This window comes from Kogia breviceps, chromosome 1 (assembly GCF_026419965.1).
Source record: "Kogia breviceps isolate mKogBre1 chromosome 1, mKogBre1 haplotype 1, whole genome shotgun sequence".
Classification (NCBI taxonomy): domain Eukaryota; kingdom Metazoa; phylum Chordata; class Mammalia; order Artiodactyla; family Physeteridae; genus Kogia; species Kogia breviceps.
In genome coordinates this window covers 28,438,458-28,455,352 of record NC_081310.1, presented here as the reverse complement: position 1 = coordinate 28,455,352, position 16,895 = coordinate 28,438,458, and the positions used below count along the sequence as shown (strand labels likewise).

Below are 16,895 nucleotides of genomic sequence, written 5' to 3'. Positions count from 1 at the left end.
TAAAGAATTTTTTTTTGAAAAACTGGTTTTGGTACTAGAGGAAGAAGAATGGCTATGAAAGCAAGAAGACTGGAGTTTGGACTCAGTGGAATTGGTTTAATTTTTGCAAACAAATTTTTCAGATGACGTTGGGTGAGTGTCTGTGTCCTATATGGTGGGGGTTTTAAAAGTGATTCTTAAAATAGCAGCAGAAGAAAGAAAGGATAAGAGAGATGAAAATACTGTGCTTAATAATAGGCGATAAAATGCTTAGTCAATTTGCAATAGAATTTATAACTGCCTCTCAATCTCAGTCCTGTGAAATAGACTGATTTCTTTTCCTGCAGAATAACTGAGCTTCAGCTCAAACTTGAGAGCGCCCTCGCTGAATTGGAACAACTCCGTGAATCACGGCGACATCAAATGCAGCTTGTTGATTCCATAGTTCGTCAGCGTGATATGTACCGTATTTTGTTGTCACAGACAACAGGAGTTACCATTCCTTTACAAGGTAGGTTTTTATATGTTATCTTAAAAGTTTCCAAGTATTTTTGGGAAATATTTCTGAAATGTATATTAGGGAATGGATTTTGAAATATAACTAGTATCTACTTCAATATTTAATAGTGATAACTTCAAATTTGACTACCATATATGAGTGATCATAACACATCATCAATTCTAAAATACATTATTTTAGGTAAGAAAAATGCTGATCATTATTTAAAAATATGCTTCTGAGAGGCAATGAATTACAGTGTTTATTCTGGTTATGTTTTAACATTTAATCTGCAAAAATTACCTTTATTTAACTAGAAGTCATAAATAACTTTAATAAATTGTTTAGTAGGTTCTTTGTTTCATAATTTCTATAATCTTATGATTTCATTTAAATGAGTCAGCTTGTTGATTTTTGGTAATGAAGTATTTTGTGAAGAAATGTTACATCATTCTTCTTACGTTTCTGAAGCTTCAAGCTTAGATGATAGTTCTCTTGTGTCAACTCCAAAACGTTCAAGTACATCACAGACTGCTTCCACTCCTACTCCAGTACCTGTAATTGAGTCAGCAGAGGCTATAGAAGCCAAGGCTGCCCTTAAACAGGTAAAGATCCCACCTTTACAGCTTTATTTTGGGTCAGGTTTTTTGAGAACATGGACTATAATCTTCTAATAATTTCTCCAATGTTTAGTTGCAGGAAATTTTTGAGAACTACAGAAAAGAAAAGGCAGATAATGAAAAAATGCAGAATGAGCAGCTTGAGAAACTTCAGGAGCAAGTCACAGATTTGCGATCACAAAATACCAAAATTTCTACCCAGCTAGATTTTGCTTCTAAACGGTAAATTTTCTTTTCAAAAATTAAGTCTAAATGGTATACTTAGTTTTCAGTTGAATCAAATTCAAGTGTTAATTTGTGATAGTGTTACTTTTTTTGGTGGATGCTGATCCAGTACATACAGATGTACAGGTTAATGATTATCTTGGATATTGCTAAGGAGTCCAGGTAGTTATTTAGTTAAGTTGAAGTTCATGTAAGGAATGTTGGCTATTTTTCCTTCCTGAGATTAAAGAAGATACTGTTTCCATAGGACTTAATTATTTTAAGTAAGGAAGATAAGAGAACTGTGAGCAAATTTCATTCAGCCTTTTCTAGTCTAGGTAGAATAAAAGCAGGCTCTAGAGAGTTAATTTTGGGAAAATTCACTTTCTTGGTCACTTACAAAGGAATAATGGTAAATTTCATTCCATAGTTATTACCAGAGCCATTGAATACTTGTTAGTTTATCAAGTTAGGAAAAAACTTATTTCTTTGTATACTACATGGTCAAACTGTTTTTGTAAGTACATGACAAGCAGTTGTCTCTGTACATTCCAACAGTTTGATATCCCAATAAAAGCACCTTTTTTTTCCTATGTTGATAGCTCTAGCCAGCCATTTTCTAAGCTTTCAAGCACATAAGAAAATAACATGAAGAATTTTAGAGAGAAAAAAAAAGGATTGGCAAGGGGCTTCCCTGGTGGCACAGTGGTTGAGAGTCCGCCTGCCAATGCAGGGGACCACGGGTTCATGCCCTGGTCTGGGAGGATCCCACATGCCGCGGAGCAGCTGGGCCCATGAGCCATGGCCGCTGAGCCTGCACATCTGGAGCCTGTGCTCTGCAATGGGAGAGGCCGCAGCAGTGAGAGGCCCACGTATCGCCAAAAAAAAAAAAAAAAAAAAAAAAGGATTGCAAAAATCCATCACTAACCATGAGTGAATATCTTAAATTGCATACTATATTGTGGTGGGTGTCTCATGTATCAACATTATTTTGAATATGATTAAAATACTTGTAAATGAGTAAGATTAAAGAGTTAATTCAGCGTGAAATACTGTGTTTAATTAGAATTTGACTGCTAAATATGGAATTTAGAAAAAAGAATGAAGATTTTTACATTATTACACAAGCCACTGTTTTTCATATTATTAATCATGTAAAATTAAGTTCTCAAGGAACTAAGCTAGAATATAGTACTTCAGTTGCTTATGGAATTTTTTTTTTTCATATAAGTTATGAAATGCTACAAGATAATGTTGAAGGATATCGTCGAGAAATAACATCCCTGCATGAGAGAAATCAGAAACTCACTGCAGCAACTCAAAAGCAGGAACAGATCATCAACACAATGACACAAGATTTGAGAGGAGCTAATGAAAAGCTAGCTGTTGCAGAAGTGAGACCAATTTCCAGCATCTCACTTGCATTATAAGTTGCATTTGACACTTGTTTTTTAATTATTACTTTGCTTTTACTGGTTGGTGTAATGTAGATATTTGACGTTTGTGAATTATATGTCCTTATCAAATAGTTTCCAGGCGTCCACTTATCTATCAGATCAGTTGGGTGATTGTTTCTAATAAAACTGGAGTGGGAAAGAAGTTTGTTTGTCTGGACTAAGATTGTCTTACAGATTTTCCATTTCAAAATAAATTTGTAAGTCACTGTTGCTCTAGTTACAACAAAGGCAGTGGGTGAATATTTTATCCATTCTTATTTCTAATAAAGGACAGTATAAAAATTTCATTAGCATTGAATTATATTTCTGAATTTCAATGAATGAAATATAATTGATGAGATGAATGATGAATATAAATGTCAACCAGAAATTGACAGTACTTTCAACTAAATTCTAAATTCTTTGAAGATAAATTTTCATACCATGTTTTACTTTTTATAAAATTGTCTCTCACAGCTTTTTAATCATTACTTATGAACTAGGTACAGTTGTCCCCCATTTGGCCTATCGAGAAACAGATGCAGAAGCTAAGTAATTTGCCTGTTTTGGGGCCATGATGAGAGATGGGTTGGTTGGGACTTAAAACCTAGCTTTTCTAATTCTGTTGGCTATATTCTTTCATTTTTGTCTTGTACCCACTCCTTTGTGGAGACTAGACAGCAGCACTTTTTCAAACTGGTGGAGTACGTTTTATAATTGATAGTTTTTGACTCATCCTGAAAATATGAATATTTGAGGATATTGATTTTCAGTGAACCCTCCTATATCCCCTGAAACTTAGAGTCTTTATGGGGAAAAAAGTTTAAGTAGATCAGTTAGCACTTTCAAACAGATACTTAGAAACCAAGCTTAGATTCTAAAACTTACATAATTTAATAGTATGCAGGTATGACTATAGCACAATTTTTCAGTTTTGCCTCTTACACTCTGGCATTTTAGATTTTTTTATTGTTTGTTTTAAAGTCTGATTTGTTAGAGCAAAGATAGTGTAAGTATTTGTGGTAATTGCAAGATTTTTTCCTTTGATCTATTAGTATTTCCAATATTTGCTTCATATTTCAATACATGAAACTAAGAGTTGTATTTCCTTATATAGTGAAGAGATGTAGTCTCTACTGTTAGTTTCTAACATTAAGAAATATGTAGTAATGAAGAATCATTTTAATTTTATAACTGTGTTATTACATTTGACATTGTTTTTTCAACATTTTTTTCTTTAACTTGTATTTGCCTCAAGGTAAGAGCAGAAAATTTGAAAAAGGAAAAGGAAATGCTTAAATTGTCAGAAGTTCGTCTTTCTCAGCAAAGAGAATCTCTGTTGGCTGAACAAAGAGGGCAAAACTTGCTGCTAACTAATCTGCAGACAATTCAGGTAACCAAATAAAAAAGGACATGTAGAAAAATTAAGTTAAATTTGAACAATTTTGGCATTGTATTTTCTCAGCTTTCTTAATGAGAAAATTCATGTCATTTTCATCATGCATTATGATCCTTGAATTTGAAGTTTATTAAGATGTCAATATTCTAAATAAAACATTTAAAGAGAACTGACTGAAGCCATGCAATTGGCAGTTTTAATCCTCAGGTCTATATTTATAGAGTCCTGTACAGTTTGTTTACAAGATTAAATCATTGGTTTATATTCTTTAAAACTTCAAGAAATCTGAATGGCCATTGGTAATATGGTTTTTATTTTCCCTATTAAATAGATGTTTTAGTATGGAAAATGTCGAAATACCTTCTTGGTAAATGTTTTAGATCTTAACCTCTTCATGTAGAAATGAGTTGTATTCCCATTTTCTATTGCCTCTGGTTTTTTTTTTTTTTTTTTTTTTGGTGGTGGGGTTTACTTTTTTCTTAAGTATAACAAAAATCTTTTTTTACCTTAGGGAATATTGGAACGATCTGAAACAGAAACCAAACAAAGGCTTAGTAGCCAGATAGAAAAACTGGAACATGAGATATCCCATCTAAAGAAGAAGTTGGAAAATGAGGTGGAACAAAGGCATACGCTTACTAGAAATCTAGATGTGAGTCTGTGTTCTGAATTTCCATAGAATGTTTATGTTTAAAAATTAAGCTGGTGTGTAGATAAACTGTCATCTCATGTTGAACCATAGTTTTGAAGAGATCTTTTACAGACTTAAGTTTTTCTTGCCTTCTTGTATGCTTAGTAATTTTTGATTGGGTTTTATGCTATTGGGTGCTGGATATTTCTGTTTTTCTATAAATCTTGAGCTTTGTTCTGGAATGCAGTAAAGTTCATTGAAAATAGTTTGATTCTATTGAATATATTTTTTACGATTTATTAGGCAGACCCAAAGCAGTGCTCAGTTTAGAACTAATTATTCACTGCTACCAAGGCAGTATCTTCCTGATTACTAGTCCCAATGTACAGTGAATTAAGAGCTTTTTCAGTCAGGCTGCTGGAAACAGGCATTATTTATTACTAATAACTCTATCTGAGCACCAGAGAGTCTTCATTCCAGTCTCTTTGGGTGATTCTTTACCCTGTCTAGGGTAATTTCATAAGCATGCACTGATTACAATTTTGCTGAATATTCAAGAGGGATCCTGTGCAAATCACAGTACTCTGTGCAGCTCTCTTCTCTCTGATAGTCTGTCTTATGAATTCAAACTAGCCTTCTTCTACTCTCAGTTCTATGTTCTTCAATTCAGGAATCCTGTGGACCTCATTTCCCTTTCCCTATGCCTTAGCCTGGACACTCTTAAATCAATAAGCTGGGAAATTGTAGGGTTCACCTCTTTTGTTTTCTGACTCAGGTATCACAGTTGTTTTAATGTGTTTAGTCTGGGGTTTTTTGGTTGGTGTTTGTTTTTTTGATTTTGGTTGTTTCAGATGGGGAGGTAAATCTCATCTCTGTTACCCTGTTTTAGCCAGAGTTTTAAAGTTATGTAAAAAGATAACTTGAACCTCTAGTTACTTAAGAACTTAAAGGTAAGTGTTTGTAGGGTTAATGTATTTTTTCTTATAGGTTCAACTTTTAGATACAAAGAGACAGCTGGATACTGAGACTAATCTTCATCTTAACACAAAAGAACTGTTAAAAAATGCTCAAAAGGAGATTGCTACATTGAAGCAGCACCTCAGTAATGTGGAAGTCCAGCTTGCTTCTCAGTCCTCACAGAGAACTGGTAAAGGTAAATAATTAAGTAGGCTGATAAAAGTACCTCTTTAGGTTTATACCATATCCTGTAGATAAATAGCCTATTCTTTGTGGGTACTAGCAAAAGATTTAAAAAACAAAAAACCTTTACTGTTCATATAGTAAAGCTCTGTTTTCCACTTAAATTAATACATTTGCAGACTTGGAAGATTCAGAATAGTTGTACATATGGCAGCTGACCAAGATATGCTTTTAGTTTTCCAATTATTGAAACCATTTTACTGATACTTTAAGAATGTTTCTCTTGTGGAGGGTTAATATTTGAATTTTTAACTCTCCCTTTCGAGATGAGGTTACTTGTTGAATTGGTAATGATATGGCTCACTTACAGAAATAATTGATTGGCTTGGTCTCTTTTAGAGCAATATTTCTAATCTTTGCTCATTGATAGCTGCAGGTAAAAGATTTGTCTTATTAGGTTTTGCTTCTGTTTGTCAATACATTATTTCAAATGCAAAGCCATATGTCCAGATAATCTTTCTACATGGTTTTATTTCTTAGTAGAAGGGAAATTTAAAACATAAGTATATATGTGTATATGTGATATATATAGTATATATATGATTATCCAGTACTTCTTTCTTGTTATCATATGGTATGAAAACATTCTTTCTAATCTGCAATTTCTTCCCTTTCCATGAATTTTAGAATGAAAATTGCACTAAATGATTAAGGTGTAGTGTTTTGGAATAAACAATGTTTAAGTAAATTAAGAATGGTAACTTCTGCAAGTAGCTGTCTCGGTTTAGTGGAAATACTTTGTATTCTCTTTCTAAGTATCTTTTTTAAAAAAATATTTGTAACAGCAGAGTTTTTTTGAAGAAATAACATACTGACAGTAACCTGTTTTTATTTTGGTATTCAGTATGGGTTGAAATATACTTTCTAAATAGTTAACTACTTATTTCAGCATTAATCCTGACTTCACAGTCAGGATTGATAATAGTCATCTCTAATATCTTTTAAAATGTTAACTTTAAGAAAGCTGTTAAATCTTCTAGGTCAGCCTAGCAACAAAGAAGATGTGGATGACCTTCTGAGTCAGCTAAGGCAGGCAGAAGAGCAGGTGAATGACTTGAAGGAAAGACTCAAAACAAGCACTAGTAATGTGGAACAGTATCGTGCAATGGTTACTAGTTTGGAAGAGTCCCTCAACAAGGAAAAACAGGTATATACAATTTTGAAATCAGTTTGCATGCACTTATTAACTTTTTTTTTTAAGTTAGGTTGTTGCTATGTGTAAGGCACTGTGTAAAAGTATGGATTCAACTGACATCATTGCACTTACCTCTTAAGAGTGTTTGAGTCTAATAAGCCAAATAAAACAAACAAAAAGATCACAAAAATTTGTGAAACATGGAAAGTGTATTGCTGTAGAAAAGGTATAGATGAAATGTTGATGTGAGTGGGAGGTAGGTGAGATTATTTGTCTTTTGAGTATGCATAACTTCACAGGAGAGAAGGCATTTGTGTCCAGCCTTGAAAGAAAGCATCATTTGGATAGTTAAAGGTAGGAAGTTATTCCACGTAGAAGGCACCATCAGCCAAGATAAAAAGGCTAGTTAGTGTATTGCATTTATGAAGTGAAATAGTGAGGAATATAATTATAAACATAGTCAAGAGCCAAATGTGAAAGTTTTTCAAGTCATACTAAATTATATGTGGTAAGATTATTGAGGCATTGATTTTTCTCCAACATGTCATAACCAGAATTTGCTTTAATTAGAAAGATTAATGTAGTAGATTGGAGGGTACGAAGTTTGTTTTGGAGGCTGTAGCAATAGACTAGGGCCACAGTTTTAAAAGATCCTTTTGTGGCTGGCATCATGCAAATCAAAATATGTGGGGAGAAAAACCCCTTTCAGTGGTAGAATGGACAGATTTGGCAAGTGGATCTGAAGATTAAGGGGAAAATGAAAATTGGAAATTTCACTTCAAAGGAGAAAAATAACCAGTAAACAGGTAGAGGTAAATTATGCATAGCTTTAAGTGATGTTTTTGAACTCTTTAATCAGCATTTGATGGATTTTTTTAAAAAATATGAGGCAAACATTAATTTTAGTATTTTTAAAATTTAGTTTAGATTTGGGGAAAGTAACTATAATTTTAAATGTGTATATTCTTTGTATCCTACTGTTTGGTTGATGGCGAAGGTGACAGAAGAAGTACATAAGAATATTGAAGTTCGCTTAAAAGAGTCAGCTGAGTTTCAGACACAGCTGGAAAAGAAGTTAATGGAAGTAGAGAAGGAAAAACAGGAACTTCAGGATGACAAGAGAAAAGCCATAGAGAGTATGGAACAACAGGTAAATTAAGTTATTACCATATCAATCACTTTTTCTATGGTAAGAATTTAAATTCTTTTAACTAGCTCATTAGTTACTATTCAGTTCATCTCAACAGATATTGAATGAACACATACCCAACAATTTTAGTTTTATGTTTTACTCTGCTCTGTACATCTGTACATGTTTCCTTTTGGATATTTATGGTACTAGGTATCAGTGCTGCTTTTTAGAAGCCTCTGCCTAAAAATTGACTTTTGCAGATAGTAATATGGAGTCAACATAGACCTGCAAAATTTGTCCAGTAGATTATATCAGGTTATGGCTATTTTAAATTTAGTAAAAAGTCTTTGGGCTACTTGTAATCTGAAAAATCTGTCTTCAGTATTTTTAAAGTAAGTTTGCAATTAACTCTGGTTTTAATCTTGTTCTTCTGATTTAGTTATCTGAGTTAAAGAAAACACTCAATAGTGTTCAGAATGAAGTACAAGAAGCTCTTCAGAGAGCAGGCACAGCCTTGAGTAATGAGCAGCAAGCCAGACGGGACTGTCAAGAGCAAGTAAGTGTCACTCTTAGAGCCAGTTATTGAGAAGTGAGCTTTGATCTTAGGGAACAGTTCTTGGAGTATTAATGCATTTGGGGGATTGGTGAATCTTACAAAAATGCAGGTCATTTCCATTCTTGTGGAACTTGGAATAGCATCAGTTGAAAAGTATAGATGAAGGCTAAAAGTAAACATAGGTTTCCCCTGCTGTCCGAAAGTAGAGAGTTCCTATGAAGCCGAGTGTAAACTGAAATGGCATAAAGTGAAGAAACAATTATCTTAGGACACATCTTCCTAATGGAAGCACAAAATAAATTGAGATAAAGCACAGATGCTCACAGACACAGTTCAAAGCTATGACAGCTTGATGTTGAGATGCTGAGTGTAGTTCTCAGGGAGGGAGCTTGGTGTTGCCTCTCTTGCTACTCGGGGTGCGCACAGCCTCTGTAATGGCTCCTGCAAAACAAACGCTGGGGGCTTCCCTGGTGGCGCAGTGGTTGAGAATCCGCCTGCCGATGCAGGGGATACGGGTTCGTGCCCCGGTCCGGGAAGATCCCACATGCCGCGGAGCGGCTGGGCCCGTGAGCCATGGCCGCTGAGCCTGCGCGTCCGGAGCCTGTGCCCCGCAATGGGAGAGGCCACAACAGTGAGAGGCCCGCGTACCACAAAAAAAAAAAAAAAAACAAACGCTGAACACTTTTCACTTTTCTCCTTTTTTGTAGAAGCAAAAATGCTCTTTGGATTTCTTTTGGTTAGCAAAAACAGACACTAATGTAGGTTTTTCATAAAAGCAAAGTGGCATAAAGCAAACTTTCAAAAAGTAGGAGATACCTATAGAGCAATATCCATTAACAAAACAATGTTGATAAATGGGAAAAATATAGAAAAATAGGAGTAGGAGATTAAATGTGTGCTTGCTTTCACTTGCACACATTCTTTCACTATTGTAGTCCTTCACTAATTCTGGTTGTAAAGCTGTACTACAGACAAGATAGAGATAATTTTCTCAACAAAACAATTTTAATACCTTTTTAATACATTACTGAGCTTACACAGATTTCTATACACCACTGTTCATAAGCTTTAAAAGTACAAAACCACATTATTTAAGTATACATACAGCATGCACACACACATATATGTGATACTGCTTTTTATGATTTTTTTATGAACAAGAAATGGTAAAACAATTCAGGAAAATGGGGATTATTGAAATGGTAGAATGGGAAGGAAAGACATGTGAGGATATTGGAAACATTCTCATTTTTATGTTTGGTGGTATATTAATAGCCATTCGTTGGGTTACTATTCTTTATTGCTTACATATTGCTTATATATATAACATGTATATGTATCAGGATTACTTTAAAAATGGAATACAGGGGAAAGTGCTTCAAATTGAAGGTAAATTAGACAAAAATGAACTGTCTTTGCTTATTGCCAAACAGCATAACATTGGAAATTAGAATCAAAGAATATATCCATATTTCAGTATTCAAATAGATTATTTTCATTTCCCTTCATTCACTTTGTGTGTATATATGTATTTTATGTAACTCAGTTATATTTAGTCTTTTTTCATAAAGTCTGTTCCAAGTTACTATATCATATTCTTAAGTTGCATTTTGAACAGATGTTTAATATTTCATTAAATAGATAGTGTGATTTTTTAAAAATTTTTTAACATCTTTATTGGAGTATAATTGCTTTACAATGGTGTGTTAGTTTCTGCTTTATAACAAAGTGAATCAGTTATACATATACATATCTCTTCCCTCTTGGTCTCCCTCCCTCCCACCCCCTAGGTGGTCACAAAGCACCGAGCTGATCTCCCTGTGCTGTGTGGCTGCTTCCCACTACAGTGTTATTTTTAATCATTCTCCTATTTTGGTACATTTAGAGATTGTCTTCACTTTTATTACTTTAAATAATATAATATGCATCTTTTCAAAGACTAGCTTTATGGGTTTTTAATCATCTGTGTTGATGGGGAAATAATTCCTTTCAGGCTAAAATAGCTGTGGAAGCTCAGAATAAGTATGAGAGAGAATTGATGCTACATGCTGCTGATGTTGAAGCTCTACAAGCTGCCAAAGAACAGGTTTCCAAAATGGTGTCAGTGCGTCAGCACTTGGAAGAAACAACCCAGAAAGCAGAATCACAGTTGTTGGAGTGTAAAGCATCTTGGGAGGAAAGAGAGAGAATGTTAAAGGTATTATTGTACATCATAATTGAATGTTTGAAGAATTGAAAGGTTTTTTTTTTTAATGTACATTGGAAAATCTGCTATTATGATAGACTCTTGGCTTATAGGATGAAGTTTCCAAGAGTGTGTCTCGCTGTGAAGATCTAGAAAAACAAAACAGATTACTTCATGATCAGATTGAAAAATTAAGTGACAAAGTCGTTGCCTCTATGAAGGAAGGTGTACAGGGTCCATTGAATGTATCTCTCAGTGAAGAAGGAAAATCTCAAGAACAAATTTTAGAAATTCTCAGGTAAATCCAATATATTCTTAATGCTTTACTTCTGTGGTTAACAACAATTATGAAGTGACACTATAAATTTATAAATTAGACAAGTGGGAGTTATATGATATTTAGGTATAAAGCTCATTTTGTCTCTTATTAGTCAACAAACCCACTATCATCCAATTAGTGATCACTTTTGACATTTAGACATATGCCAATTTAAATAAATTAGTTCAAGTTGAATCTAATAGTAAGAACTTGAGTGGATTCTTTAGAAAATTAATTGCCTTTCAGATTATTTTAAAGATAGAAGCCACTGTCTGTAATAAAATATATCTCCCATTATTTTTTAATGAAAGCATTGTATAAAAATAGTTTTTAAAGTGAATGATTTTTGTCATCTTAAAAATTATCCAGGTTTTGAAATGTTATGTTGTTGGCATTTTTCTATTCAAATAAAATACATATTCTTGTAGATTTATACGACGAGAAAAAGAAATTGCTGAAACTAGGTTTGAAGTGGCTCAGGTTGAGAGTCTGCGCTATCGACAAAGGGTTGAACTTTTAGAAAGAGAGCTGCAGGAACTGCAGGATAGTCTAAACGCTGAAAGGGAGAAAGTTCAGGTATGTATCCTAAGCTTTAAGAAAGCACTTGTTAAATCAAGAGATGAGCTCATTTCAGTTTCTAATAACATAAAATTTAGTTTGAAATAAGCATTCTTTTTAAACGTGTAAATTCATTAAACATTAGTAAACACTGGCACAGTACAGTGGTGAGAGACTAATGGTAACCAGACTGACTGGTTTCAGATTCTAGCTTCACACCATGAGATGTGTGCCTTGGATACATTGTTTAACTTCCTTGATCTTAAATTTCCTTGTCTGTAATATTGGGGTGATAATAATAGTGAGGATTGAGTTAGTGCACATGAAGCATTTAGAATCATGTCTGATACACAGTGAGTGCTTAATAAATTTCAGTTATCTTAATTACTGTAGTTTTCATTATAGATTGATAGTAATTTTAGAAAAAAAGGTAGGTTGAAACTGCTACAGAATATTCCTTTCTCATCAGAGGTGCAAAATGTAGTCAAAACAATTGACCAAAGGAGACAAAAAGATGCTTAGTGAATATGTGATCACAACATAAGCTTATTAACTCCTTAGTTCACACTACCACCCAAAGGCTTACTATTACATAACCTCATTCTGAGGAGATGCAGTAATATAACTCCACATCTGGAGGGAAGGAAATTAAGACCTTGAATCATTTATCTTCTTTTAACTGATAGTTGGAATGGCTACTAGAGAGAAACCATTGAAACAGGGGAAAGTGAATAATTGAACAATTAGATTTATGGGATTTACATTTTCAGACAGAAATTTAAAATTCCAGATTTATATCCTATTGAGAAAACAACCCAAATTCAAACATATCTCATTATGGAAATAATAAACAGACCCTCTAATTCAATGGAGTTAACACTTGGAGGAAAAGAGCAGAATCAGGGTTTCTAACAAAGATTGTATATTCTCACAGTCTCTTCTTCTTTCTTTGCTGTTCCTTTGGGCTGTAGAAAGGCAAATAATGCTAGAAAATGCCCAGCTCAACCAACTCTTACATACAGTCAGAGGAGAGTCAAGAAGTAACATACATTATATCAAAAATAATAGAATGTCTACCAAAGATGAACAGTGTAGCATGGCAGTCATGAACCGTAGATTTAAAAATGGTGAAGGAATAAAGTAACGTGCAAAAGATGGATAATTATACTCAATGAGAATAGAAGAAAAGTTCTTCACAAATGAACAAATATTCAGTAAAATCGCTCAGAACCAAAGTGATGAAACAACTGAGTGAAATGAAAAAGTTTCTGAAAAGGGGGGAAAAAACTGAGGATCAAAATAGCATTGTTTTAGAACTACTTTAATTCAGTGTAGCAAGAAAAAGAATAGATACAGAAAGAGATATGGATTGATGTTCTTACCTAATGTAAAAACTGTTTGTCAGCAGGATTTGTAGTATCTTTTTACTTTCATCTTTTAATTTCTGGTATTTGTTTAACTCTGTAATTAGCATGAATCACAGAAAAACATGTAAGACTTCTAAGAATTTGTTTTAAAAGTTGACATTTAAATCCTTTTTACTTTTGTAGGAAAGATTAGAACTGGTAGGAAAAGGTAGGTCTTAATCTATTGTTATATGTTGCTGTATACATGTTTGAAATCTTTAGGTGACTGCAAAAACAATGGCCCAGCATGAGGAACTGATGAAGAAAACTGAAACAATGAATGTAGTTATGGAGACCAATAAGATGCTGAGGGAAGAAAAGGAAAGGCTAGAACAGGATCTACAACAGATGCAAGCCAAGGTTTGTAACTTACTAATGAAGAGTAGAGGCACATTATTTTTAATAGTATTTTAAATAATTCTCACATCAGGTATTTTAAAAAATACTGGAACTATTTTCAGGTGAGGAAACTGGAGTTAGATATTTTACCCTTACAAGAAGCAAATGCTGAGCTGAGTGAGAAAAGCGGTATGTTGCAAGCAGAGAAGAAGTTATTAGAAGAAGATGTCAAACGTTGGAAAGCACGTAACCAGGTAAATGCAATTAAACCCATTCCAAAATATGGAAACATGTTGATTTAAAATAATAGGGTAAAATTTAAGGGGATAAAAATGTGCCATGAGCTAGTGGAAAGTATTATGTGTTTATCAGTTAAAGTCTAGTGTGTAACCTGTACATATATGACAGGCATTAAACTTATAACTCAGTTTTTAAAGTTTTGGTTACGTTTTATATATTTTTAAAAACAGCTAATTTATTTACTTGGATTCCAAATTTAGTCTTTTGCTTTATCTCTAAAATGCTTTGGTACGTGAAAAATGGATTTATGTATCTTACTGAATCACTTTAAGAAGACTTGTTCATTGACTGCTACCTTTTTAGGAGGGACAAAACCATATAGCATAGCATGGTTAGAAACGCCAGCTCTAATCAATGGATTTATTAGTAAAGTAGCAGGATACAAAATTAATGCACAGAAATCTCTTGCATTCCTATATGCTAATGATGAAAATCTGAAACAGAAATTAAGGAAACACTCCCATATACCATTGCAACAAAAAGACTAAAATACCTAGGAATAAACCTACCTAAGGAGACAAAAGATCTGTATGCAGAAAACTATAAGACACCGATGAAAGAAATTAAAGATGATACAAACAGATGGAGAGATATACCATGTTCTTAGACTAGAAGAATCAACATTGTGAAAATGACACTACTACCCAAAGCAATCTACAGATTCAGTGCAATCCCTATCAAACTACCAATGGCATTTTTCACAGAACTAGAAAAAAAATTTCACAATTTGTATGGAAATGCAAGACCCCAAATAGCCAAAGAAATCTTGAGAAAGAAAAACGGAGCTGGAGGAATCAGGCTCCCAGACTTCAGATTATACTACAAAGCTACAGTAATCAAGACAGTATGGTACTGGCACAAAAGCAGAAATATAGATCAATGGAACAGGATAGAAAGCCCAGAGATAAACCCATGCGCATATGGTCACCTTATTTTTGATAAAGAAGGCAAGAATATACAATGGAGAAAAGACAGTCTCTTCAATAACTGGTACTGGGAAAACTGGACAGCTACATGTAAAAGAATGAAATTAGAACACTCCCTAACACCATACACAAAAAGAAACTCAAAATGGATTAAAGACCTAATTGTAAGTCCAGACACTATCAAACTCTTAGAGAAAAATATAGGAAGAACACTCTATGACATAAATCCCAGCAAGATCCTTTTTGACCCACCTCCTAGGGAAATGGAAATAAAAACAAAAATAAACAAATGGGACCTAATGAAACGTAAAAGCTTTTGCACAGCAAAGGAAACCATAAACAAGACAAAAAGACAACCCTCAAAATGGAAGAAAATATTTGCAAATGAAGCAACTGACAAAGGATTAATCTCCAAAATATACAAGCAGCTCATGCAGCTTAATTATCAAAAAATAACAGCCTAATCCAAAAATGGGCAGAAGACCTAAATAGACATTTCTCCAAAGAAGATATACAGATTGCCAACAAACAAATGAAAGGATGCTCAACATCTCTAATCATTAGAGAAATGCAAATCAAAACTACAGTGAGGTATCCCCTCACACCAGTCAGAATGGCCATCATCAAAAAATCTACAAACAGTAAGTGCTGGAGAGGGTGTGGAGAAAAGGGAACCCTCTTACACTGTTGGTGGGAATGTAAATTGATACAGCCACTATGGAAAACAGTATGGAGATTCCTTAAAAAACTAAAAATAGAATTACCATATGACCCAGCAATCCCACTACTGGGCATATACCCTGAGAAAACCATAATTCAAAAAGAGTCATGTACCACAATGTTCATTGCAGCTCTATTTACAATAGCCAGGATATGGAAGCAACCTAAGTGTCCATCAACAGATGAATGATAAAGAAGATGTGGCACATACATATAATGGAGTATTACTTAGCCATATAAAGAAGCAAAATTGAGTTATTTGTAGTGAGGCAGATGGACCTAGAGTCTGTCTTACAGAGTGAAGTAAGTCAGAAAGAAAAAACAAATACCGTATGCTAACACATATAAATGGTTCTGAAGAACCTAGGGGCAGGACAGAAATAAAGACGCAGACGTAGAGAGTGGACTTGAGGAAACGAGGGGGAAGGGTAAGCTGGGACAAAGTGAGAGAGTGGCATTGACATATATACACTACTAAATGTAAAATCGATAGCTAGTGGGAAGCAGCTGCATAGCACAGGGAGATCAGCTCAGTGCTTTGTGATCACCTAGATGGGTGGGATAGGGAGGGTGGGAGGCAGATGCAAGAGGGAGGAGATATGGGGATGTGTGTATATGTATAGCTGATTCACTTTGTTTTAAAGCAGAAACTAACACACCATTGTAAAGCAATTATACTTCAATAAAGATGTTAAAAAAAAATGCTAGCTCTATATTCAAACAAAAGGCTGGGAATTGGCCTTTACCACATACTAGTTACGTCATTTGTGAAAATGAGGACATTAATCTTTCTGAGCCAATTTTCCTTATTTGTGAAAATGAGGACATAATACCCCTCTTCATGTTACAAAAATTAAACAGTAAATGAAGCAGTTCACACAGCACCTAGCACCTGGAAAATGCTCTAGGGAACCACTCATATCTGAGGAGGACTGTAGAATTTTAGAGCGCATTTATTCTTTTTTTTTTTTTTTTTTGCTGTACGTGGGCCTCTCCCATTGCGGAGCACAGGCTCAGCGGCCATGGCTCATGGGCCCAGCTGCTCCGCGACATGAGGGATCTTCCCGGACCAGGGCACGAACCCGTATCCCCTGCATCGGCAGGCAGACTCTCAACCACTGCGCCACCAGGGAAGCCCTTATTCTTTTTTTTTAATCAGACAAGCAATCTGAAAAATCAAGAAAGGAGGATAATCTGCCCAAATCTAGATACATTCCTGTTAAATTATGATGCCTTCTTTCCTAGTTAATGGAATCAGTTACATTTAGGATTATTTTCATATTTTTGTTTAGATTGTAATGCATTATGACATTTTTTTCCCTTGTATGTGTCACTTTAATGAAATTAGGTA

The 16,895-nt window shown here is 34.3% G+C and overlaps 1 protein-coding gene across 1 annotated transcript in view; it reads left to right on the top strand.

Moving 5' to 3' along the window:
* TPR (translocated promoter region, nuclear basket protein) overlaps window positions 1-16,895 on the top strand; it is a 66,644-nt gene that overhangs the window by 22,089 nt on the left and 27,660 nt on the right. The window contains exons 16-30 of the mRNA XM_059076449.2: window positions 327-490; window positions 950-1,083; window positions 1,172-1,320; window positions 2,534-2,696; window positions 3,997-4,131; window positions 4,649-4,789; window positions 5,756-5,921; window positions 6,949-7,115; window positions 8,101-8,253; window positions 8,675-8,791; window positions 10,785-10,988; window positions 11,090-11,274; window positions 11,724-11,871; window positions 13,482-13,619; window positions 13,721-13,852. Coding sequence (XP_058932432.2) covers window positions 327-490; window positions 950-1,083; window positions 1,172-1,320; window positions 2,534-2,696; window positions 3,997-4,131; window positions 4,649-4,789; window positions 5,756-5,921; window positions 6,949-7,115; window positions 8,101-8,253; window positions 8,675-8,791; window positions 10,785-10,988; window positions 11,090-11,274; window positions 11,724-11,871; window positions 13,482-13,619; window positions 13,721-13,852 — 2,296 coding nt within the window. The remainder of the gene's footprint in view (window positions 1-326; window positions 491-949; window positions 1,084-1,171; window positions 1,321-2,533; window positions 2,697-3,996; window positions 4,132-4,648; window positions 4,790-5,755; window positions 5,922-6,948; window positions 7,116-8,100; window positions 8,254-8,674; window positions 8,792-10,784; window positions 10,989-11,089; window positions 11,275-11,723; window positions 11,872-13,481; window positions 13,620-13,720; window positions 13,853-16,895) is intronic.